This window comes from Chionomys nivalis, chromosome 6 (assembly GCF_950005125.1).
Source record: "Chionomys nivalis chromosome 6, mChiNiv1.1, whole genome shotgun sequence".
Classification (NCBI taxonomy): Eukaryota; Metazoa; Chordata; class Mammalia; order Rodentia; family Cricetidae; genus Chionomys; species Chionomys nivalis.
The window spans coordinates 38,405,551-38,431,692 of NC_080091.1; the positions used below are offsets into that span (position 1 = coordinate 38,405,551).

The window sequence follows — 26,142 nt, forward strand, 5'->3', positions numbered from 1 at the left end:
GGGATTTGGTACCCTGATGTTCCTTTTTCCAAAACTAGGGGTGGTACCTGGTGAGGAAGACTCATCGGTTGCCATCACCATGTTTGTGGGAGTATGGCATGACAAATGAAGGATTCAGGACCCACCCTTTCTTGCAGTCCTGGGTATAACTGCTGGAGCAGCAGGACTGACTACTTCCTTAGCTACCGAGTCTCAGTTCATCAAGGATCTCCAACGGGTGGCTCAGACCATCCTTACCCTCCAGGGCCAAACAGATTCACTGGCCTCCACAGTGCTACAAAACTGGCAAGGCTGAGATTTACTAAGAGCAGAGAGAGGTGGTCTTCATCTTTTCCTCAGGGGGAACGCTGCTACTACGTCAGCCGGTCAGGTATAGAAAACACCAAGATTGGGCAACTCTAGATGGCCTCAAAAAACAAAATGGGCCGGGCGGTGGTGGCGCACGCCTTTAATCCCAGCACTTGGGAAGCAGAGGCAGGCGTATCTCTGTGAGTTCGAGACCAGCCTGGTCTACAGAGCTAGTTCCAGGACAGGCTCCAAAGCCACAGAGAAACCCTGTCTCGAAAAACCAAAAAAAAAAAAAAAAACAAACAAACAATAAGAAACAGCTTGATGCCTCTGGCCAGTGGATCTACTTAAAACAACAACAACAACAACAAAACAACAAAAAAACAAAAAACAAAACAAACAAACAAACCCAAGGAAACTTCTCTAGATTTCTTCAACAGGTTCCAATATTTTCTAGCCAGACTTTTAATCAGTTCCTATTACAGGATTACTGCCCCCCAGCTACGGAGTCAGAGGCCTATAACTCCCAATTATACCCTGTGGGTGAAAATCAAACTTACCCCAAGGGCTCTGACGCTTCCACACAAAAGGAAGTAATCTAATGATAGTGTCTTCCCCTTTCCCCAACCCATGATTATTTTCATCAATAGTAAAAAAAAAAAAAAGCAGGGGGTAAGGGGAGGGAACCTAAGTCCCTCTATGTGTGAGTGGACAGGCCCACCCCAATACTGCTGTAACAGCCATAAAGGCCATTTCTGGCCCTTTGAGACACAGGCAGCCAAGTTCTGCACTGCAGGAAAGGAAAATAATAAAAGCAGAAGATCAGACCAGGAAATACCACTATTCCCTGAGCTTGCCCCAAGATCAGACCACAAAAGTCCACCAACCCCAGGCCACCCCACCCCAAACCCTACATAAAGCTTGCCTCCCGCTCAGTTCTTTGGTGCTTCTTTCCTGAGAAGAGGCATCCACCCTCTCGTCTTTCCTAATAAATCTCTTGTGTGAGGTTTGTTGCGCAGTGTGACTCCGTAGTATTCCTTGGCTCCTGACTGCAAGGATATCTTTCTGCTATGAGCAGAAATCAACCCCAGGGTCTAGTACATGCCAGACTGTCCCTGAGTTTGAATTTTCTAAAACTATAGATAGTAGTAAGAAACAAAACCCCAGACAGTCCAAGTTTCGCACACCTTTAATCCCAGCTCTGTGGAGGCAGAGGTGGATGGATCTCTGTGAGTTCAAGGCCAGCCTGATTTACAAAGTTAGTTCTAGGATAGGGTTATACAGAGAAATCCTGTCTCAGACAAAAAAAAACAAAAAACAAAAAACCCCTCCAAATATGAATAATAGATTAAACAGAATAAAACACAATGAGTGAATAGCAGAAAATATTGAACAAAGCCTTTCAGAATAAAACAGAGCCCAAAATCAAGAGGAGCACGGTGGAGTTGCACACAGCCCTAATTTTGTCAAAACTGCAACAAACAAATCTCCTGCAGCATGAAGAGAACACTGAACATAGGAGTCAGAAAAGCATGTTGCTGAGATAGAACATGCCTAGCATGCATGACAGTTTGGGCTCAACTCCATCTAGCATATGAAGAAACTATTTTACGTAGCTAGCGCCATCTGAAATCTGCCTGGTTCCTTGCCACTGCACGGTTCATGCTTTGGTCCACTTTTGTTGCCTCAAGTGATTACTGCGTTCTGGTTGGTTCCTATCTGAGGTCTTTTCAGATACGACTGCTGTCTGTGATTCTGTGATTTTGGAGGTGGAACTGAGTTTCCCTTTCTTTTGTTTACTTTACTGTAAGTTGTTAACAAAAGTTAACACCCTTTAAACTCTCCTTCTCCCCCCATCCCCAGTCAGGGTTTCTCTGTAGCTCTGAAGTCTGTCCTGACACTAGCTCTGTAGACCAGGCTGGCCTCGAACCGACAGAGAGAGATCCACCTCCCTCTGCCTCCTGATTTCTGGGATTGAAGGCACGCGCCACCACCGTACAGATCGTAATTTCTATATTGTGATAACGTAATACTTGGCTATCCTTAAATTCACAAACCCCTACCTCAGTCCTCCCAAGAGCATGAATTACAGGTACATGTCAGCCTGCCCAGATGCTTTGAACTTAAAAATGTTTTTCTTGTTTGTTTTTAATTGTTGCTAAAACAGACTTGTCTAAGTTACGTTGGCAAGATTTCTTCTTGTTGGCATAAAGTGGTTGGTTTGGCATCACGATGCCCCTGCAAGGGTCATAGACTTGCAGATCCGCAAACAATCTGGGGAGATGTGATTACATCAGTGGCTCTCAACCCCTCTGGGAGTGTGTATCGAACGATTCCTTCACAGGTTATGACTCATATCATTAGCAAAATGACAGCTATGAAGTAGCAATGAGACGATTCCATGGTTGTGGGTGGCAGCATTAGGGCGGTGGCGAGCCACCTCAGCTACCTGCCCAACCTTTAAGGTCAGGATTTATTTTTGTTTTGTTTTGGTTTTTCAAGACAGGGTTTCTCTGCCGAACATGTCCTGACTGTCCTGAAACCTACTTTGTAGAACAGGTTGGCCTTGAACTCACTGAGATTTGCCTGTCTCAGCCTCCTGATTGCTAGGATGTATACAGTGTTCTGCCTGCAGGTCAGAAGAGGGCACCAGATCTCATTACAGATGTTGTGAGCCACCATGTGGTTACTGGGATTTGAACTCAGGACCTCTTAACCACTGAGCCATCTCTTCAGCGCAAGGTTTGTGTCTTTTAATTAAGCTGTAATTGTTGTATGTGTAACGTGATGTAAGAGCACGGGTGGCTTACTTCATGCACCTGGGTGTCAGAGAACAACTCTGTGTCAGTTTTCTCCTTCCATCTTACCAAGGGTTCCAGGAGTCAACACCAAGTTGTCAGGCATGCATGGCAAGCACTTCACCCAATGGGGCACTGCATTCAGGAAGTCATTTCTTTTCTCATTTGGTTTTTAATATTTACTTCTGCATTTTTAATTTTATGTGTATGTCCGAATGTATGTGGATGCACCTGATATGTAAGCCCATGGAGCCTAGAAGAAGGTACCAGGTACTCTGGAACTGGAACCACAGAGGGCTGTAAGCAGCCATGTGGGTGCGGAGAATGCAACCTGAGCTCTCTGGAAGAGCAGCCACTGCTCTAACCACTAAGCCATTTTTCCAGCCCCCAATTAATTAAATTTTTTTTTTTTTTTTTGGGATTTTTCGAGACAGGGTTTCTCTGTAGCTTTTTTTTTTTGGTTCCTGTCCCGGAACTAGCTCTTGTAGACCAGGCTGGCCTCGAACTCACACAGATCCGTCTGCCTCTGCTTCCCGAGTGCTGGGATTAAAGGCGTACGCCACCACCACTCGGCTCCCCAATTAATTTTTTGAGACATTGATTCATACAGCCCAGCCTGGCCTTGAATTTGGTACCTAGACTGGTTTCAAATCCCTGATCCCCTCTAATCTCTAACATTGAAATGGTAGGATTATAAGCATACACCAAAACATCCAGCCTACATATATTTTCTATCTCTAAGGGAATGAAGAGATATCCCTTTATTCTAAATAAATGGACATTATGGAGAAAAAATTTATTCAACTTTGAAATATCTTAAATGCAAGAATTAGCTACAATTTGGGGAAGCAAGAATTATAGACAATTTATAATATAACTATAAAAACAAAACAAAACTGAATGTGATTATGAACTAAGATGTGGCACACATACAGACCTTCTCCCATACATAGATCACAATTATACATACTACATTCAGCGGGGCGTGGTGACGCACGCCTTTAATCCTAGTAATCAAGAGGCAGAGGCAGGCGGATCTCTGAGAGTTCGAGACCAACCTGGTCTACAAAGAGTTCCAAGACAGTTTGAGCTACCACACAGAGAAACTGTTTCAAAAATGAATGAATGAATGAATGAATGAACGAACGAACGAACACTACATTCACCCCCAAAACAAAACAGAAAATGGCCGTGTGGTTCCACACCTTTTCTTAAGTCTCAACAGAAATGAATTAAGTTAAATCAAAGTCAAGGGTGCTTTTTCAGGTCCTCCCAGGAATTGGCAAAGTCTTGGGGCATTTTTTGTCAAACCAAAACTTACCGATTTTTTTGGAAGTCCTGGTCAGAATTCTGGCCACTGGTACTTCCTGAGGCTACATCCCCATCATCAACGCAGAACGCTAGCTCTCGTGGGTTCTAGGCTACACAGCTGACATCTTGGGAAATGGGTTGATCCAGGTAGACTATCAGAGATGGTGCAGATCTGAACTGGAATCCACCTCCAACACTCAGATGATGGATCCCCACAAGCTACTGCTAGGGCTCTGGTTAGATGACACAAATGGTGCTGGGGCAGAACCCCCACAACATGCTACCCTGATATTTTTCCAGCTGAAGCCAGAAGCAATGCATGCTACCCTTGTTTGTTTCCTAGGAGATGCTGGCACTAAACACACCGTACAGTTATTAATGTAGGATACCAGGTGCTAGCCAGTGAAGTCCTCCTGATAGAGCTTTACTGTGTTCTCAAAGCCGGCAGAGGCTAAACCTCCTCACATGGATATCCCGGGGATGGGGCTGAGGACACGGTCACACTCACTACACATCCTCTTCATTAATTTCCGGAGTCAAGTGCTCTTAGCTGTGGGTGGGCAAGCACCGCCAGTACAGCCCAAGCCACTTGACCTCATTTTCATGACCACCAGTGGTTCCGAGCACTTGCTGCTCTTGCAGAGGACTCAGTCTGATTCCCAGAACCTACATGATAATGTACAACCATACATAAATCCAGTTCTAGGGCATCCAACACTCCCTTATGAGCTCTTTGGATACCGGGCGTGCATATATACACAGATATATGCAGGAAAAGCATTCAAACATACAAATATATGTTAAAAAAAGAATGGTTATAGAATGTCATCCTGCTCTGCCAAATGTAAGCGTAGAACAAGAGCCACAGACACAGTTATCGCCACATAGGCCTTCAGGAAAGGACAGATTTACAGACCTTGTCATCACCCTTAGTGACTGAGATGCAGGTTCCATGGTTGCCAGTGTGTGGTCCCAGCTGCCCAGGTCCAGGCTGCAGCTTGGGGCTCCGAGGAGCTCCTCATCACTTGGCAGGTGCAGAGTGAGGAGGGGTTGTGCACTCTTCTGTTAGCGCTCTAGGTAAAGGCACTAAACAACCAACCTGGGACCCCTGTAAACCAGAACCTCAGCTTAGGGTTGCCAGCCCTTCCTGGTAGCATGGATCCAGGCTGCCAATCCACAAAAATGGCTGACCTCCTCGGAGCTCCTCCCCTTTCGTTCACTGTCAGGGTTGAGAGGGTAATGTTCTTTAATGTTGTCGTGGTCATTGGGGAGGTAGAAATATATGTTTATTTTTGGTTCACATCTACTGGTTTTTTTTTCCTCTTTTATGAGAGATCTCACTTCTTAGTCCTGGAACTCACTATGTAGACCCAGCAAGTTGGCCTTGAACTCAGTGATCCCACAAAGGCTGCTGGGATTAAAGGCATCATGTGCTACCATGCCCAACTATGTGCAATTTATTTTATGTTGAATTTGTTTATGCAGCTCGGTTTTCATTTCATTTCTTTCATGTTTTTCCTGTGATGACTTAGCAATAATTAGTTCTCCCCATGTAAGCCTTGTGGCACAGGACTTCCTTGAGTTCAGTGGTGCATCTATCTCTAGTGCTCTGCTCCACAGATATGCTCAAACTTTGGTATTGTTCTCTCCATTTTTAAGTATATGTAGGAAAAATGTGGGATTCCTTTTGTACCCTGTGTCCAGTATCAACTATTTGGTCTGAGCAATCTACCAGTTCTACCACTGTTACTTGAGAATGGCACACATTATTTCCTTATTTGAGCTGGGCTTTCACTATGTTGCCCAAGGTGGCCTTCAACTCCTGAATTGATACAACCCACCTATCTTAGCTGAGTAGGACAAACTATAACCATGTCACTGTACTTGGCTGATATTTGGTTTCTCTAAAGTAGTAACTTTAAAATATGCCAATGTTTACATTTTCTGTGTGCATTTCGGTTTAAATGTATATGTACAATATGCATGCAGGAGCCTGAGGAGGTCAGAAAAAATATCAAAACCCTGAAACTGGAGTAACAGATAACTGTGAGCCACCGTATGGGTGCTGGGGACTGAACTTGGGTCCTCTGCAAGAACATTGCTGAGCCATGCCACCAGCCCCAATAAACAAAGAGGGACATAGCTACACACACACACATACACGCAAACACACACACATACACACACACACGCACATATAAAATGTATTATTTAGAAAGTATGCAGCACTTGGGAGGCAGAGGCAGGAGGATCTCTGTGAGTTCGAGGCCAGCCTGGTCTACAAGAGCTAGCTCCAGGACAGGCTCCAAAACCACAGAGAAACCCTGTCTCGAAAAACCAAAAAAAAAGGAGGGGCTGGAGAGATGGCTCTGCGGTTAAGAGCACTGCCTGCTATTCCAAAGGTCCTGAGTTCAAACCATCTGTAATGAGATCTGGTGCCCTCTTCTGGCCTGAAGGCATATATTGTAAACTAAATAAATAAATATTAAAAAAAAAGTATGTAGACACATAAATGGCATGGTGCTAGTGGGAAGGATAGAGACCATTTGGGGAGTTGGTTCTGTCTTTCTTTTAAAGACCTTTTATTTATTTATTTGGTTTTTCAAAACGGGGTTTCTCTCTATAGCCCTAGCTGTCCTGTCTGTAGACCAGGCTGGCCTTGAACTCAAGAGATTTACCTGCCTCTGCCTCCTGAGAGCTAGGAGTAAAGGTGTGCACCACCACTACCAGGCTCTTATACCGTGATTTTTATTTTTGCTTTGTTTGTGAAACAGGGTTTTACTGTGTTGCTTTGGCTGACATGGAACTTACAATGTAGAGCAGACAAGCCTAAAACTCACAAGAGATCCAACTGGCCCTGCTTCTTGAGTTCTGGGATTAAAGGCGTGCAACTCTTAACCCAGTTCTTAAACCTCCTTTGTGATGCAGGGTCTCCTTTACTGTTTCTATGCTAAATCAACAAGGTGACAGGCTCTAGGGACTGAATACAGATCAAAAACTTGTAAAGCGAGCCCCTTTACTCAATGAGTCCCCTTGCTGGCTTCTCCTGCTTTTTGGGGATGTCTCAACTGCGCAGTACAAGTTTGCTACAATTCACTACCTTGCCACATCTTCCTGAGTGCTGGGATTACAAGCCTGTGCCACCGCAACCTACTTCACTACTCTCTTTCATTTTGTTGAGACAGGGGCTCATGTAGCCTAGGCGGATCCAAATTTCCTATGTAGCAAAGACTAGCCTTTCCTGATCCTGCCGTCTCCACCTCCTAAGTGCTAGGGTTACAGGTATGTGCCACCAGGTTTGGTTCTAGAGCTTCTTTATTTTTATGCAGTATATTTTTCAGTCTTTTATGACTCACAAATTTCTATTATAGTTAGCCCGTTCCAACCTGAAATTTCCTACAGTTTCTTCAAATGTTCTTAGATTGCTTTGTTTACACTAAGATCTGATTAGTTGAGAATATGTTTGAGATAGACATACAGAAACAGCTTTATTATCTTTAAAATGGCTACCATCCCAACAGAATTACTTTAAGAGCTTAGCTTTCCACCATCGAACTAAGAAGGCATCTTCACCAAACACTAAATCTCACTACGTTCACTATGTATGGGTTGGTATTCATGTTTAGATTTTCTATTATTTTAGCAATTTATGATTTATGTTCTAGTTAATTTTTGATACTTAATTTTCTTTTGAAGATCTATTTATTTATTATGTACAATGTGTTTTGCCTGCATATATGTCTGCATGACAGAATAGGGCACCAGATCCCATAATAGATGGTTGTGAACTACCAGGAGGCTGCTGAAAATTGAACTCAGAATCTCTGAAAGAGAAGTCAGTGCTCTTAACCTCTGAGCCATCTTTCCAGCCAGAGACTTACTATTTTAAATTTCTGAGACTAGCACTCTTATTTCATTCCTTTAAAAAATTTCCTCTTACCTGGATGTGATGGCAAATGCTTTTAATCTCAGCACTCAGGAGGCAGAGACAGATGGGTCTCTGTGAGTTCAAGGCCGGCATGGTCTACAAAGGAATTCCAGGATAGCCAGGGCTACATAGAGAGATCCTGTCTCAAAAAAACAAAACAAACTTTTTTCTTGGTTATTACTACTTTATCTTTTATACAACCATTGCATCAGAACACATAAATTTTCATTTATTCAAATCTTTTTAATAATTTTGTTTTAAAGATAACTTATTTTATGTGTATGGTATTTGGCCTGCATGCCTATGTGTGCACTATGTGGTGCCCAATGCCCAGGGAGGATCAAAGTGTCGGGTCCCCTGGAGGGGAGCTAAAGTTTGAGAGCTGCCGTATGGATGTCAAGACCTGAACCTGGGTCCTTTGAAAGAACATACTGAGCTTTTAACTGCTGTCTCATCTCTCCAGCTCTCTTCAAATCTTTTATTTATTTCATTATACTTTTTTTTTAATGCATAACCTAGGCTGGTCTCAAACTCGTGATCCTCTTGCCTCTGCCTCCTTCAGCAAACGCTACCGATGTGCACCACCACAACCGGTTCATTATACAAAGAAGATTTATTTAAGTGTGTGTGTGTCTGTTTATGAGTGCAGGTGTACATAGAAGCCAGAAGAGGGCGTCAGGTCCCCTGGAGCTGGAGCAACACAGGTGGTTGTGACTCACCTCACATGGAATCTGAGAACCAAACTTGGGATCTCTGTGAGATCAGTATCACAATTAACCTCCGAGGCATCACAACCCCATCCCCAGCAAAAAAAAAAAAAAAACCTCTTGGAAAGAAAATGTGTCAGTGCTTTACTGTTGCCTGAAATGTGCTCCTTATCAAAATATGTTGCCTAAGTTCAAAATCTGAGCATCAGGATCTGCTTTATGGCACTGGACTCCTGGGCTGCTGAAGCATTTCCTCTGCATACCAATACAAAGCTCAGCTCAGCTAGGTGTTAGCAGAACAACACAGGATGAGGTGCGTCTCATCCGGTTCTGAGAGCTTTCCTTTAGTTCTGCCATGAGTCCATTAGTGACACACATATATGGGGGCGATTGGAAGTCACCTGAACACCCCCTGAACGTCTATACCTTAGCTATGTGGCCAGAGCAAAGAGTCCTTTGGTAACATAATAGCCCTACCCTGCAGAGAAGGTCCTCCAGGTCTCAAAGACACCTGTCCAGGGTTTTCTGTAGCCCTTCTGTAATAAACATCACAGACTCCAGCTCTTGAATCACAACTACAGCCTGTCAGCCACTTATTATATGTGCTACAAAATGTGGTTCTTTCCTATTTGCCTGCTGTGGCCTCTGTGATCCAGTCATGCAATGGGTTGCGGCCAAAGCTTCGTCATCACAGTCTCAATGTCAACCATGGGGAGTTAGTGATCCTCCCAAGTATGTCCTTCCTTTGTTCCTCAGTTTGAGCACACCCTTTGGAAACCTCATTACATTTACTGTCCTATTATAGTTTGAAATTTTATATTATGTTAAAATGTCATATAGTTTCTATATCCTGACTGTACTCAAACCAATACATGATACTAAGGTAAAAATCCAAAGAGCTAAATCAAACTGCCACTTAACACCTACAGAGTAACCTTACACCCTCATTCAGGGACTTTCTACATTTATTGAAGACAGTTTTGGGGCAATCAATGTCTTAATCTTTCATTTATTTATACAACTGACACACAAGAAATGTCCATAAAGTCTTTCAAAACAGCCCTTCATGACAAATCTTATTTCAACATATTAATGAAAAAATGCCGTTGATTTGTCTTTCTTCATTCTCCACACAGATCCATGAGAGAAGAATGATGATGTTACAAAGTGATCTTGAGGAAAAAAGGAGCTGGTGGGACGGCACTTTGGTTTATAGAGCACCTGCCCTCAGTCATGAGGAGCAGACTGTGGATCCTAGCAGTCATGGAAGGGACTAAGCGCTGACCCTGAAGACAAGGGGGCTAGGACCGGGTACATGAGTCCAAGGTTCAAGAAAATATCCTGTCCCAAATGAAAAAAGCAGAGAATGACAGGACACCCCACGCCCACAACCTCACCTCTTACAAAGAGACACACACACAGACAAATAAGATAGACAAGACACACACAGATAGATAGATGACAGACAGACAGACACAGACAAGGCAAACATACCAATAGATAAAGTGAACATAAACATAAAATACAAACAACAATAACAAAGCGGGAGGTACTGCTTTATGGTATGATACTTGCCTAGCATATGTAAGTCCCTGGCTTCCATCCCCAGCATGGCAAAAGAAAGAAACAAACAAAAACAAAGCTGAAGGCATTACAATATCTAACTTTTAAATTTTATTTATTTATATAATTATTTTTCTTTCTTTTTTTTCTTTTCCTTTTTTCTTTTTTTTGGTTTCTCAAGACAAGCTGTCACTCTGTAGTTCTGGCTGACTTGGAACTCACTATGTAGGCCAGGTGGGCCTCAAATATACAGAGAACCACCTGCCTCTGCTGGGATTAAATGTACACACCCCAACATACCTGGTTTCAATACTCAACTTTAAAACACAATGCATAAGTCCAGGCATGATATCGCATGCTTATAATCACAGCTGAAGCAGGATTGCACCAAGATTGAGGCTAGGCTGGGATATGAGTTTCAAGCCAACTAGAACTACATGACAAGACCCTATCTCAAAAACAAACAAAAAACCCTAAGAAATGCTATGAATCTGGAGCAACCAAAACAACAAGGTATTGGTATGAAGACAATAAAGCAGAGGAGAATACAGAAATAAATAATTCACACACCTATTACAGCCAAATGATTTCAACACAGTTGACAAGGGCACACAGTGTAGAAAGCAAACTCTCTTTAAGTGGTCCCGGAAAAACTGACTCCAGGTGTAAAAAGGTAACTGGTCTCTCCTCACCTGGAAGACTCATGGGCTGAGACTCTAGACAGGAATATAGGTCAGCACTAGACTGGAACTAGGAAACTATCAGAAGCCCCAGGGGAACGTCTCATGCCATTGAAGTGACTAAGCATGTTTCTGAATGTACGACTGCAGACAAACAGGTCACAAGAGTACACGTGAACAATGTCATCAACAGCTCTGTGCAACAAAGAGCCGGTGGAGCAAAGACAAGGGGAACAGGAGTACCTGTAAATAACACACCTGAGAGAGGGTTAACTTCTATAAGACGCACAAACTCCAAGAGCAAAAAGAAAAAAGAAAGAAAAACACCCTAACATTTGAAAATTAAATCAAAAACTCCAAAAACCTGACATAGGAGTATTTGTAATATCAATTTCCTAGAAAGCTGAAGTCAAAGAAAAAAAAAACTCCACAATACCACCAATCCAGAAAGTGGAAATCAGGCAACTCCTTACCACCTCCCTTGAGTCTGACGACAGGTGGGCATGTGCACTGCTCTAAGTATTATGCGTGTTTATCTGCTAAGATCTTAAACATTTTTATTCATGTGTACATGTGTGTGTCTGTGTGAGTGTATGATATAAGGCATCAGATACTTTGGGGAGGGAGATGGAGGTCACTTGACATGGGTGCTGGAACAAATATAGGGTCTCTAGAAGAGTATCATATCAAGGGCTCTTATTTGTTCTTTCCAGTCTCCTCAAAAATAGTATGGAGATTCCTCTAAAAATTAAAAACGGAGTCGGGAAGTGTTGGCACACGTCATTTTTATCCCAGTATTCGGGAAGCAGAGGCAGGCGGAATTCTTTGAGTTTGGGGTCAGCCTGGTCTACAGAGTGAGTTCTAGGACAGCCAGGCCTGTTACACAGAGGAATCCTGTCTCAAAAAACAAAACAAACAAAAAATTAAAAATGGGGGCTGAAGAGCTGGCTCAATGGTTAAAATAAAAGCATTGGCTTCTCTAGCAGAGAACCTGATTCCCACTCCCAGTGCCACTAGCAACTCACAACTGTCTGGAACTCCAGGGAATCTGACCCTACCTCTTCTGGCCTCCCCAAGCAACAGGCACAAATGGCTATGAGCTGCCACAGGGGTGCTGGGAATTGGGCCCTACAAAGGTTCTCTATAAGAAAAACCAGTGCTCTTTACTGAGCCATTTATCTCTCCAGTACCCTCATGGTCTTTCACAACCATCAATTATTCCAATTCTAGGGACACGATACTCTCTTATGACCTCTATGGACTCTAGGTAAGCATGTGATGCAGAGATGAAGATTAAAATCTAGAAAAATTGTTTTGAAAAATTTAAGATCAGGGGCTGGAGAGATGGCTCAGAGGTTAAGAGCATTTCATGCTCTTCCAAAGGACCCGAGTTCAATTCCCAGCAACCACATGGTGGCTCACAACCATCTGTAATTAGGTCTGGTGTCCTCTTCTACCCTGCAGGCATATATGCAAACAGAATATTGTATCCATAATAAATAAATAAATAAATAAATAAATAAATAGAAAAAAAAAAGAAAAATTTAAGATCAGCTAGGTGATGGTAGCACACACCTTTAATTCCATCAGAGAGAGATGGATCTCTAAGTTTGAGGCCAGCCAGGTCTACATAACAAACTGTACGTCAGCCAGGGCTACACAGTGAGACTGTCTCAAAAAAAAAAAAAAACCTAAATAAATAAATGTAAGATACTACATGATTTGATATACATGTGAGCCCATGTATATTAATTTGGTCATAACCAAACTGACTCCAATAAGAAATCTGTCTACTTTCTAGTTTAGAAAGGGTACTCTGGCAACATGGACCACAATTTTAAATGTATATAGCTACTTTGAGGACAAGGTGCTCAATAAGAGATCCCATCTCAGGGAGTAGAGATGGCTCAGGAGTTAAGAGCACTGACTGCTCTTCTAGAGGTCCTGAGTTCAATTCTCAGCAACCACATGGTGGCTCACAGCCATCAATAGTGGGATCTGATGCCTTCTTCTGGCATAGTCATACATGCAGATACACCACTCACATAAATAAATAAATAAATAAATAAATAAATAAATAAATAAAAAAAACTTAAAAAAAAAAAAAGATTTCATCTGAAAACCCAAAAGAATCTCCCCCCAAACATTTTATTTGATTTAATCATTTTATTTTTTGTGTGAGTGTTTTATCCAAATGTTTGTATGTGCACTATGTGTCTGCTTGGTACTTACAGAGGTTAGAAGAGGGCATCAGAACCTCTGTAACTGGAGCTATGGATGGTGTGAATCACCATGTGGGGACTGGGGAAGAAACCTGGGCCATCTGCAAGAGTAGCCAGTGCTCTCGGTCAACACCATCTCTCCAGCCACAACCAAAAGAATCTTAAGGTAAAAATTTATTAAAAACTGTATTGTTCAGCTGGGAAATGGTGGTGATTGACTTTAATTCCAGCACTAGGGATGCAGAGGCAGGAGGATCTCTGTGAGTTTGAGGCCAGCCTGGTCTGCAGATTGAGTTCTAAGAAAGACAGGGCTATACAGAGAAACACTATCTTAAGACAAAACCAAAACCAAACCAAAGCAAAAACCTGTACCTTTCAGTTGGTCCCAATGCCACAGGTCTGTAACCCCAGTTCTTGTAGAAGACTGAGGTAGGAGAGTCATAAGTTAAAGGCCTGTTTGTGTTATAGAATGAGTTAAAGGCACGAAGATCCTGCCTAAAAAAATGAAAACTCAAAACCAAGACTAGAAATAGGTTTAAGAAACCCTCTTACGAGCTGTTGAGCAGGAGAGATCAAGAAAGACCCAAAACAATATGGGTATTGTCACTGTTCTTGTCTGCTTCCCAGAGTTTGAACTTAAGGTTCTATTACTGAAGACACCATGCACTGCAGACATAGAACTCAGAGGATCCAGGCTGGATCTGACCTGAAAGGCCCGAGGACTAGCTTTTATAATACCACAAGGTGCTTTGTAAGCTTCCAAGGGAAGGAAGTAACCACCTGTCACAGCCAACTGCCTGTTACCCACAATAACTTGCAGCATGGCAAGATAGCCCTAGGGGTGAGATAGTGGCACTCACATCTTGGTGGTAACCAACAGCTGTCTAATTGGACTTAAAGCCTGCTTAAAAAGACGGAGATCGCCGGGCGGTGGTGGCGCACGCCTTTAATCCCAGCACTCGGGAGGCAGAGGCAGGCGGATCTCTGTGAGTTCGAGGCCAGCCTGGTCTACAAAGGGAGTTCCAGGATAGGCTCCAAAGCTACAGAGAAACCCTGCCTCGAAAAACCAAAAAAAAAAAAAAAAAAAAAAAAAAAGACGGAGATCATGCTTGGTACTAGAAACCTAACTTCCCAGGCTAGTAAGGTCAGAGATCACAGAGGAGCAACCTCTGCCACTTTAACTAAAGCAGCAAAGTTCTTTCTTTCCTTTTTCCTTTTTTTAAAATTGATTTTTATTGAGCTCTACATTTTTCTCTGCTCCTCTCCCTGCCTCCCCGCCCCCCACAACCCTCTCCAAGGTCCCCATGCTCCTAATTTACTCAGGAGATCTTGTCTTTTTCTACTTCCCATGTAGATTAGATTCATGTATGTCTCTCTTAGGGTCCTCATTGTTGTCTACGTTCTCTGGGATTGTGACTGGTGGGCTGGTTTTCTTTGCTTTATGTTTAAAAATCACTTATGAGTGAGTACATGTGATAATTGTCTTTATGGGTCTGGGGTACCTCACTCAAAATGATTTGCCTGCAAAATTCAAGATGTTTTTTTCTGCTGTGTAGTACTAGTACTCCATTGAGCAACACGGCTTTCTGTTTGTTTGTTTGTTTGTTTGTTTGTTTGTTTTCGAGACAGGGTTTCTCTGTAGCTTTGGAGCCTGTCCTGGAACTCACTCTGTTGACCAGGCTGGCCTCGAACTTACAGAGATTCGCTTGCCTCTGCCTCCTGAGTGCTGGGATTAAAGGCGTGCGGCACCGCCACTCAGCAAGCAGCACAGTTCTGAACTGCACCCAAAATACTCTTATACCCATAGGCAAGTGCAGCTTGTAGTCACCAAAGACACTTCTTTTCGCAACAGACAGACCATGACAGAAAAACGTTCTGGTTTAAATGCATAAAACAACTGACCATGGAGTACCAAAACCCAATAGATACATCTAAAACAGAATTCTTGCATCTAAGGCTTGGGAACATTGTGAAAGAGGATCAAAAGGATTTTGAGAGCCAGAAGTTTGTGAGTCTACTGTTAACAACATAAGTATACAGAGGCTCATTAAAATATAGCATCATTTTTCCTAATTTAAAGAGAGATTCAAATGCAAGAGGCATTTAGAACCCCAAATAAGCACAACCAGAGAAAAGCTCTGCAACATATTATCATATTAATACATCACAGTCAAGGTGTCAAAAATATAAAGCCAGGGGGCTGGAGAAATTGCTCAGTGGATAAGATCACTGGTTGCTGGCGCAGAGGACCTAGGTTTGATTCCTAGCATCAACATGGTGTTTCACAACCGTCTGTAACTCTAAGGCCAACAAGCACACATACAGTGTACAAACACACTTAAGACAAAACATCCATACAAATAAAACAAAATAAAATAAGATTTTAAGGGCAGAAATATGCCTAGCTGTGGTGACGCACATCTTTAATCCCAGACTTTGAGAGGCAGAGGCAGGTGAATCTCTGTGTGTTCAAGGCCAACTTGGTCTACAGAGTGAGTTCAAGGATAGCTATGCCTTTCAGAGAAATACTGTCTTGAAAAACAAAACAAAACAAAAAAAATAAACAACAAAAAGTGGAAATATAATGTATCAACAAGTAAAAACAAGTTGATATAGTTAATTTGATGTCTGATAAAGTGGATCAAAAACCAAAATGAATCAGAAGAGATAAAGAATACTACAAATTAATAAAAGGAGCAATTCCTCAAAAAGACATAACAAAGGGTGTCCCAGTCTACATGTCTAGGCAGTTATCCACCTCTCATAAGCTCTAAAAGGCAACAGCCACTCCACACTGGACAGAAGGAGATGAGGACATTTGGATTGTCTGCTGGTCCAAAGTAATATAAGCAAAGAACTCAAAGCCATTTCTGACACCACCATGATACTCCTGCCTAACACTCAAGAGCTACTGGATTCTACCTGGCTCCTATCAGCTAAATAGCTGCTTCTTCTAGACTGGCAAGGACAGGAGATTTGTAGAAAAGGGATCCCCACCATATAGAGATCAATAACTTTCTTGAATGTTCACAGGACCAACCTGGCCCACTTGCTCCCAGAACGGTCAAAGATGCTAGGCTGGACATGCCTAATAGGTTTGGGTACCCTGGTAATTGCCTATACGTCTCCTGAGTAGTGTTAGTGGTTGCCAGTGTCCTTGCTCAATTTGGCAGGGGACAGAGTCAGACAGCTGGAACTACAAAATTCAAACTATAAAAGGACTCAGATATCAGAAGAATCGCCTGGAGTCCACAATCTTCCAAAGAAATGACATGGGAGAAAAAAAGGCTTTCTCAAAGACCCAAATAAGAATTATGATGATGGTAGAAAGGGGGTGAGTGAGTGGCATTATTTATTAGGGTAAAAAATGTGAGTGGCGGCCAAGAAGGGAGAGAACACTAAGATCACATCTTCTGGGGCATCCGCACGAGAAAATACTTTATGCCAATACAAAATATGCTGTCATACACACAGTTGACAGAACCTGGCTTCATTGCTTGCTACAGAAAAAAACAACTGAAAAAAATTACCCACAGGTGACAGAGACATGGGGAAGCAAAAAGTGAGAATGTGAGGAATTAAGATAAACACAACAGGGGCTAGAGAGATGGCTCATCAGTTAGGAGCATTTGCTCTTCTTATAGAGGACCAAAATTCAGTTCCCTGTACCCATAGCTATTAACTACAGCTGCAGTGGGATCAGAACCCTCTGGCTTCTGTATATACTTGCGCTCATGTGTGCTTGTGTACACACACACACACACACACAATTAAAAATAAAAAATAATAAATCTTTAAAAATACTTATGCACTGCTGGTCAAAGTGCCAACTTCTGTAGGCAACATGGAAATCAGTGTGGAGGTTTTCCAAAACACTGAAATAGATATGCCATATGTCAGGGCTGGAAAGATGGCTCAGCAGTTAAGCACTGGCTGCTCTTCCAGAGGACCTAGGCTTAATTCCCAGTACCCATATGAAAGCTCAAAACTATCTGTAACTCCAGTTCTAGGGACTCTGGTACCCTCACACAAATATACATGCAGGCAATGCACATAAAAAATAAATAAATCTTTTTAAAAAAAGAAAGAAAACGAAATGCCAAATGTCCTACTATAGAATTTTCAGATATATACCTGCATGTGTCTAAGTGACACCAGAAACATCTGTGCATCCATGTTCACTGGTGTGTTATTCAGAACAGCTAAGCAATAACCAGTCTATACGTCCATTAACATAATAAAGAAAATGTGCTGTATACACACACAAAAAGGAATTTTGTTTGCAAAGAAAAATAAAATTATGTATTTATTTAAGAAAATGTTGCAGAATATTCCTTTACACTGTGAAGATGTGCCACTGTGGTTGGCTTAATAAAGAGCTGAACAGCCATTAGCTAGGCAGGAAGAGGTTAGGTGGGACTTCTGGGGACAGAGAGGACTTGGAGAAGAAGAAAGGCAGGGTCACAAGCCAGATTCAGAGGATGCAGGATGAGCAGTACAGAGTAAAGGTAACCAAACCATGTAAAAGAATGTAGATTAAAAAATATGGGTTAATTTAAGTTTTAAAAACTAGTTAGGGCTGGGCGGTGGTGGCATACACCTTTAATTCCAGCACTCAAAAGGGAGAGGCAGGCAAATCTCTGTGAGTTCGAGGCCAGCCTAGTCTACAAGAGCTAGTTCCAGGGCAAGCTTCAAAACTACAGAGAAACCCTGTCTCTAAAAAACCAACCAACCAACCAACCAACCAAACAAACAAACAAACAAACAAACAACAACAACAAAAAACTAGTTAGAAACAAGCCTAAGCTATAGGCCAAGCTTTTATAATTAATATTAAGTCTTTATGTTTTTTTTTTTTTTTTTATGAGCTGGCAATCTAAAGGAAAAAAGCTGACTAAAGAAAAAACATAACTGGAATTCATTACGCAAAATAAACCGGAACATCAAAGACAAATACCAGACTTTCCCTTGAATGCAGAACACACACTTCACATTACAAACGAGGGCCATAAAACTAAAAAGGAGATGCTGAGAGAGGATGAGACTGTGAGGAATGTGAGGAACTGTGGGTAATGAAATACGAAGACAGAAGGAGGGCTTCCTGGGGGAGCAGGGAGCCAGCTGGGTACAAGAGGGGGTACAGGAGGGGAATGAATGCTAATAAAGTATAAAGAAACAAATAACCATGCCATGATAAGACACATTACTCTATATACAAATATAAAATAACAACAACAACAACAACAACGAAGACAGGCTATTATATCATTAAAGCCTTTCTGTTCCCAACTACTTACCTCTATCAACAAGGCTTTCAGATCAGGCAAACAGTAAAAGAAGTTAAGCCATTCTCATAGTGAACACTACTTAATGTGGGGCACCTGAGACACACAAGCGTTTCTCAAGGCGGCACAAGAGGGTAGTCAATAAAGAAGGTGATAGTGCCGGGCAGTGGTGGTGCACGTCTTTAATCCCAGCACTCAGAAAGCTGTGAGTTTGAGGCCAGCCTGCTCTTCAGAGCAAGTTCCAGGACAGCTAGGGCTGTTACACAGAGAAACCAAGTCTCAAGCCCCAACCACCTCCCCCAAAAAAGAAGTATAAGATATTACATATATCTGTAATATCAGCATTTGGCGGCTAAGACAGAAGAATTATGGGTTCAAGGCCAACCTGGGCTGTATAGGGAGAGTAGTCAGGCAGGTCCTGAGACTTTAGCAAGCACTATTCCCACTGGGGTACGTCCTTGGCCAACAGATAAGACTATCAGAAGCTCCGAAGGTTAATTAATTTAAGTTACTTAAGGGAACCAATGAAAACTTCCCTAGAACTCGGGGCATAAGAACTGAGGTTTGGAGAACTTTGAGGATGATCTTGAACTTTTTTTCCTCCTTTACCATCTCCCAACTGTTGGAATCACAGGAGGGCACCACAATGCTCAACTTAAAATACCCAATATAAAGTATATGCAGGGACTTTGCGTGGTGGGGCACACTTTTAATTCTAGTACTCAGGAGGCAGAGGCAGGCTGATCCCTGTGAGTTTGAGGCCAGCCTGGTCTACAAAGCAGGTTTCAAGACAGCCAAGCTGTTATACAGAGAACAAAATAAAACAAAAAAGTATATTGGGGAACTAGAGATATGGCTCAGGTTAAAAACACTTGTCTTACACAGGACCTGGGTTGGTTCCCAACAGCCATACGAGTACAATAGCCCATAAACTATACATAATTCCAGTCGCAAGAGATCAATGCTATTTTCTGACCTTCAAAGGCTCCAGGCACACACGTGATTCACATACATACATGCAAGGTAACACACATACCAATAAAATCAATAAGCCTAAAGAAATTTTTTAAAATAGATTGGTCTTTCTGGTTTGTATGTGGGTTTGTTGTTGTCTTCTTTTTAGACAGAGTCTCATCATGGAACTCCAGCACCTTTCTTTGGTTTATTTTGAGAGAGGACCTTACACTGTAACTCAGGTTGGCTTTGTACCCAAAGCTATTCCTCCTGCCTTGGTCTCTCAATGGTTAAGCTATGATTATGTACATACAATACTTAGCATAAGAACAATAAAAATGATCACTGTATTAAAATATCTTGCACTTAAACATTTAACCATATAATCACGGTATTCTTTGGCATAAATTCCTAGAAGTAAAAACATAGCTCGGATTACTAATCACTTTAGGGACAAGTATACTTTGCTTGGCAATTTTCCAAGATAGTGAACCCACTTTGCATTAGAGAAGCTCACCTTTTGGGCCGAGGCAGACCCATTGGGGTAAGGTTGGGATCTGGTTTAGGTATGGTTTTCCGGATGCGAATCTGTGAGACTTTCTTTGGTCTCTTCTCTGGCTCAGCCTGTTTTTAAGGGTTAAAATAAAAATAGGCAAAATGTTAAGTTATTTTAAAATAGAGCCCGTATACTCAAAACATTGCTTCCTCACTTTACAGATAAGCCTGAAAAGTAGCTAATGACAATTCCCCTTCCTCCTCTAGCTGCGTTTTCAGTTACTAAACAGAGAGTTGTACGGTTCCAAATGAGATAATGAAAGTCCTCAATCATTGGAGACAGGCGATGCTGTGAACTACAGGACACTATCATTTACTCATCTTCAATGCACAAGGAGACTCTCAGGGCCAAGGCTCTCTATAAACACTCTTTAATGCTGTTGCTGAGAAAAATGGGTCTGGAAAAAAATACAGACTAAGATAACCTGCTCCCGCCTGGTGGAGCAGGAGGACAACTTGAATTCAGAAGTTGAAAGGCAGTAAGGAGAAAACAGTAAGAACCACCATCTTGGAAAAGAAACCGAAATAAAGGTAACAACCCCATAAACCCACCATCTCCTTTCCTGGCCAAGCAGGAAAATTCCTACCTTAGAACTCCCAGCTACTGAGCCAAGGCCAGAGTCAAGTCTACACGAACCCTGTGATGGGAGTCAACAATGGAAATCCCAAAGCCGCCTCCACCCAAGACCCTGGCACTTTGCACTTACCTCTTTCTCTTCTGCAGGGCTGCTCTGTGGTCGGGGGCATGCCGCTGACACATCACCCAGCTCATCAAACCCAGGGACCTGGAACTCAGAGGCTGAGAGCAGAAGCTTGCTGACAGCTGGTTCTGTCACCAGGCAAGCCTTTGGCACCAAGGCAGGGAACACAGGCTCCAGCCTAGCACCATGGAGACAGAATGACGATAAAATCTGTGTAAGGTGTGCTTTCTACCTCCAGCATTTCTACTTAGTTTTTCTGTACATGTGCATGTCCTTGTGTGTGTAGAGGCCAGGAAGAAACTTTAAGACAATGTCTTTCCTTGGCTGTCCCATCCATCTTGTGTTCGAGATGGAGTCTCTCAATGGCCTAAAGCTAACCAAGTAGCCTAGGTTGGCTGGCCAGTGAGCCTCAGGATCTGCCTATCTCTTCCTGCCTACACTAGAATTACAAGTGTGTGCTACCATGCAGGCTACTGATGTGGGTTCTGGGGGATGAAACTCAGGTTCTCACGGCTTGCAAGGCAGGCAACTAACCGATTGAGAAGTCTATCACCCAGCCACCACCTGCTTTCCAGTTACCTCTAGACACAACCTGGCTCTACACATGTGCAAAGTTATAAGAATGTGGTCAGTCCTTTCCAGGGGTTAGAGCAGTTTTATAGAAATATGTAACTGAGTGGAGACTGGAGAGGAGAGAGTCAGTGAACAGACAAATGAACGCTGCTCAGATGAGACCAGCCCCGTTCAGGGACCAGGACTGAGGCTGGTGAAGCAGCAGGACTTGGAACAGCTTGAGATACTAGTAAACTGGCTACTGAATTCTGTGGTAAATAAATGGTGCTAATTATACAACCCTATTCCTTGTTATGTGATATAAAACCAACTGAATCTCAGAAATATTTAATCTGAGACCTATAAATACTAAGATTAATGAGACAAGAGGTTAAGAGTTGTGACATGCCTGACCCATGCTATCTAAGAACACTAGAATAAATGTATTCTCCCTGCCCTTTCTCACATACCCATCTACACTTGAAGCCGGTGTACCAAGGCTTACCTCAGGTGACTGTTGTTGGTGCTGTGGACAGCTCCCATGCCCGGAAGAGGCACATTTGGTATGGTGTTGTGGCTGAAGTAAAAAGCACAAGCACAAAGCAGCAGGTTATGTGAGTGGGGCAACAACAAAGGTTCTGATGCTACTGTAGGCTCTGGAACATGGTGCAGCCAAAAAACAAGAACCACGCTTATGTGCTCGGCCTTGGGTAGGAAAAGGCTAACAGGAAGAGTGCTTCCTAATTTAACTGGAGAAAGTATCAAGAAAAGTAAAGGACCATAAAAGAAAGGACAGGAGCTAGAATGTACTTACCAACTTAATTAAAAGGTGAAGTCCCAAAGTACACATGTTAATATTCTTTACAATTTCAAACATAAGGAATCATAAGTTGGTTCCATACATAGAAGGGCTTGCTGCCAAGCCTAACCACCTGAGTTCAAAGTCTGGAACTCACAGAGTGGAAGAAAAGAATGGATGGCGCATGTACATACATACACGCACACATACAACAAACGTTCCTAAAAATTAGACATAAAACCAAATACAACAACAAAGTATCTATACAAGGAAAAATATTATTATAAGGTCATCGGGCGGTGGTGGCGCACGCCTTTAATCCCAGCACTCGGGAGGCAGAGGCAGGCGGATTTCTGTGAGTTCGAGACCAGCCTGGTCTACAGAGCTAGTTCCAGGACAGGCTCCAAAGCCACAGAGAAACCCTGTCTCGAAAAACCAAAAAAAAAAAAAAAAAAAAAAAAAAGATACTGAGTTTGAAGCCATTCTAAACAACAGGTGACTCTGTCTCAACAAAAATGGGCAGACAAGATGGCTTAGCAGGTAAAAGCGCCTACTGCCTGACAATGCAAGGTGACAGCCTAAGCTGATTTCTGGAACACACACAAAGGCAGAAAGCGAAACTAACACCAAAACTGTCCTCTGACTCTCTCTCTCCTCTCTTCCTCCCTCTCTCTTCCTCGCCCCCCCCCCCTCTCACACACTCTCACACACACACACACACACACACAGTGGTAGGGAAAATAATTTATGCAAATTAAACTGATTTAAGTATTGTTTTCAGGGCTATTAATTTATTTTGCCGGCAATACGTGAAATGTTTTGTCGCTTTGCTTTTTCAGGAAGGAAAAGTGGTCCATCTATCACCTCTGTTTGTTTTGTTCTGTTTTGTTTTTTTGAGACAAGGTGTCTCTGTGTAGCCTTGGCTGTCCTGGAACTCACTCTGTAGACCAGGCTGCTGGCCTTGAACTCACTAATCTGACTGCTTTTGCCTCCCCAGTGCTGGGATTAAAAGCATGTGTCACCAAGTGCAGCTCATAAATAAGTTTAATAAAAGAATAAAAAAACAAAACTGGGTGGTCGTGGCACACGCCTTTAATCCCAGCACTTGAGAGACAGAGACAGGAGAAGATCTGTGAGTTCGAGGACAGCCTGGTCTACAAGGTGAGTTCCAGAACAGGTTCCAAAGCTATACAGAGAAATCCTGTCTCAAAAAACAAAACAAAACAAAATTAAGTGAGCTTAGGCATATGATTTTAAGTCACTTTTAGAGTCAATGAGTAGAGTCTATAGCAACATTACCCATATACCTTCCACTTGAAATAAAACAACATCCCAAGTTCTTGGTTACATATGTATAAAACTCCACAAAATAAAAAGCCACATATATAAAGCAAGGAGGAAAACCATTTTAGGAAGTAGAAAGAGTTCTGGAAGGGAAAAGGAGCCAAGGCTCATATCCTGAATACCAACACAGTATGTAAGGAACTAACAGTGAAGGGTCAAGGCTGTGTCCTAGCACTTGGGAGGTGGAGGATCCGGAGTTGGGGCTACTGTAGCGAGGCGGAGGTCATCATTAGCTACCAGAAAGAAAAAGAATGGGGATGGAGGGGACACAACACAGATTAAAGCTGTGTTCCACAGATCTATAGCACAAAGCAATTAATGACAACTTACATACTAGCGACAGACCAAAATATTAAACAATACAAGCAGTATGCCACCAATTGAAACAATCTGATACTTTTTTAGTTTATTTATTTTGGTTTTTGGTTCCCTCTGTGTAGCCCTGGGTGTCCTGGAACTCATTTGTAGACCTGGCTGGCCTCAAATTCATAAAGATCTGCCTATCTCTGCCTCCCAAGTGCTGGGATTAAAGGTATGCACCACAGCCCAGCATTATTTAATTTTTAGAATGTTTGTATTCTATGTATTTGTGAGCTCACTGTGTGTACATCATGGCATATGTGTAAAGGCCAAAAGACAACTTCTCATTTTTCTCCTTCACTATGGGGTTCTAGGAATCCAACTCAGGTTGCCAGACTTGGTGGTTTACTCACTGGACCATCTTGCCAGGAGGCACCCCATCCGTCTGTCTGTTCATCTGTCTGTCTCTCTATCTATTTATGAATTTAATAATTTTACATAACTAGTTGTAGTGGTGCACACCTTTAGTCCCAACCCTTGAGAGGCAGAGGCAGGCGGATATCTGTGAGTTCAAGGCCAGCCTGGTCTATAGAGAATGAGTTTCAAGAAAGCCAGTGCTATAGAAAACTTGCCTTGAAAAACAGAAAGAAAGGAAGGAAGGGAGGGAGGGAGGGAGGGAGGAAGGGAGGGAGGGAGGGAGGGGACAGAGAGTGGAAGAGAGAGAGGGAAAGAGAGAGAGGGACGGGGGAGGGAGAAGAAAAGAAAAAGAAAAGATTGATTTACATATATGGGTGTTTGCCTACATGTATGTATGTGAATCAAATGTATGCAGTGTCCACAGAAGCCAGACAAAGGTGTTAGTTATATCCTTGATAACTGGAGTTACAGGACTGGAGTTGAGAGAAACCAAATTGGAATCCTTGTAACTGCCCCTTTAATGTGTTTTTAAGACAACAGCTCACTCCTTAGCCCAAACTGGTCTTGAACTGGTCTTATAATCTTCTTGCCTCGGCAGCTTGGCTTTGAAATACCAGGTTTTGGATGGGTTTGATTTGATCTGAAACATTACTGCTAAAAATTTCTAATGTAGCTGGACAGTGGTAGCACACACCTTTAATTCCAGCATTTGGGAGGCAGACACAGGCGGATCTCTGTGAGTTCGAGGTCAGCCTGGCCTACAGAGTGAGTTCCAGGACAGCCTGGGCTACACAGAGAATCCCTGTTTAGAAAAAACAAAAGTAAATGGATAAACAAATAAAAAAATTCAACTGTAGCAACAGCAAGAGATAATTAGTTTCTATTTATCTAAAGAATTTCAGTAGAAAAATTTATCTAAGGCAATTCTTTGAAGGCTGTTTTCATGTAGGGGGTTGAACCAGCGTCTTAACTCATGCTAAGCATGTTCTCCACATAAGCTATACTCTCACCTTCTAGAAACTCTAGCAAAACAGAAAATTTTAAACTTTAAGTCCCTACCCCCTTTTCTCTCTAAGCTGGACTGAACCTAGGGTCTTATACTAACCTAAATAAACAAACAAACAAATAAATAAATAAATTCTACCACTAAGCTACACCCCAGTCTAGTCCTCTCCTATTTTCATTTAGAAGATACAATAATAATCATCAAATTATTCTCCTTATCTCCAACAGTGAAACCATAAGAACTTCTGTCCATTTCACTATGAATTCTACTAAGTCCCCAAAGCATCCCAGGACATGTAATGTGAACCCCTGAAGCATGACGGCTCATACTTGCAATCCAAGATGTTCTTGAGTTCCAGGCCAGCCTGAGATAGTGCCACAAATAAACAACAATGGAAGATGGTGGCATACACTGGGCACTGTGGTACATAAATTTAATCCCAGCACTTGAGAAGCAAGGGCAGATCAGACTGGTCTATATACTGAGTTCCACAACAGCAGAGTTACACAGAGACACTGTCGCAAGGGGGATAAAAAGATTATGGCACAAGGAGTAAAACTGGAAGAATAGTGCAAGATATGAGACGATGCTATGGGCAAATTAGGGGTCTCTGTAGCCAAGAATTACTGTTCCACTCTCTCAGGGATAACAAGTGTAAACATAGGAAGCCCCCAGTAGACAGCCCTGCATTCCCAGCACCTGCCGCCTCTCCTTTTCCCATCGGCAGGAGAC

General features: G+C 42.4%; 1 protein-coding gene across 1 annotated transcript in view; it reads right to left on the bottom strand.

Moving 5' to 3' along the window:
* Positions 1-26,142, bottom strand: part of Prr14l (proline rich 14 like) — a 64,156-nt gene that overhangs the window by 15,562 nt on the left and 22,452 nt on the right. The window contains exons 5-7 of the mRNA XM_057771592.1: positions 22,050-22,121; positions 20,999-21,170; positions 20,254-20,360 (exon numbers count right to left, since the gene is read on the bottom strand). Of these exons, the coding sequence (XP_057627575.1) occupies positions 20,254-20,360; positions 20,999-21,170; positions 22,050-22,121 (351 nt within the window). The remainder of the gene's footprint in view (positions 1-20,253; positions 20,361-20,998; positions 21,171-22,049; positions 22,122-26,142) is intronic.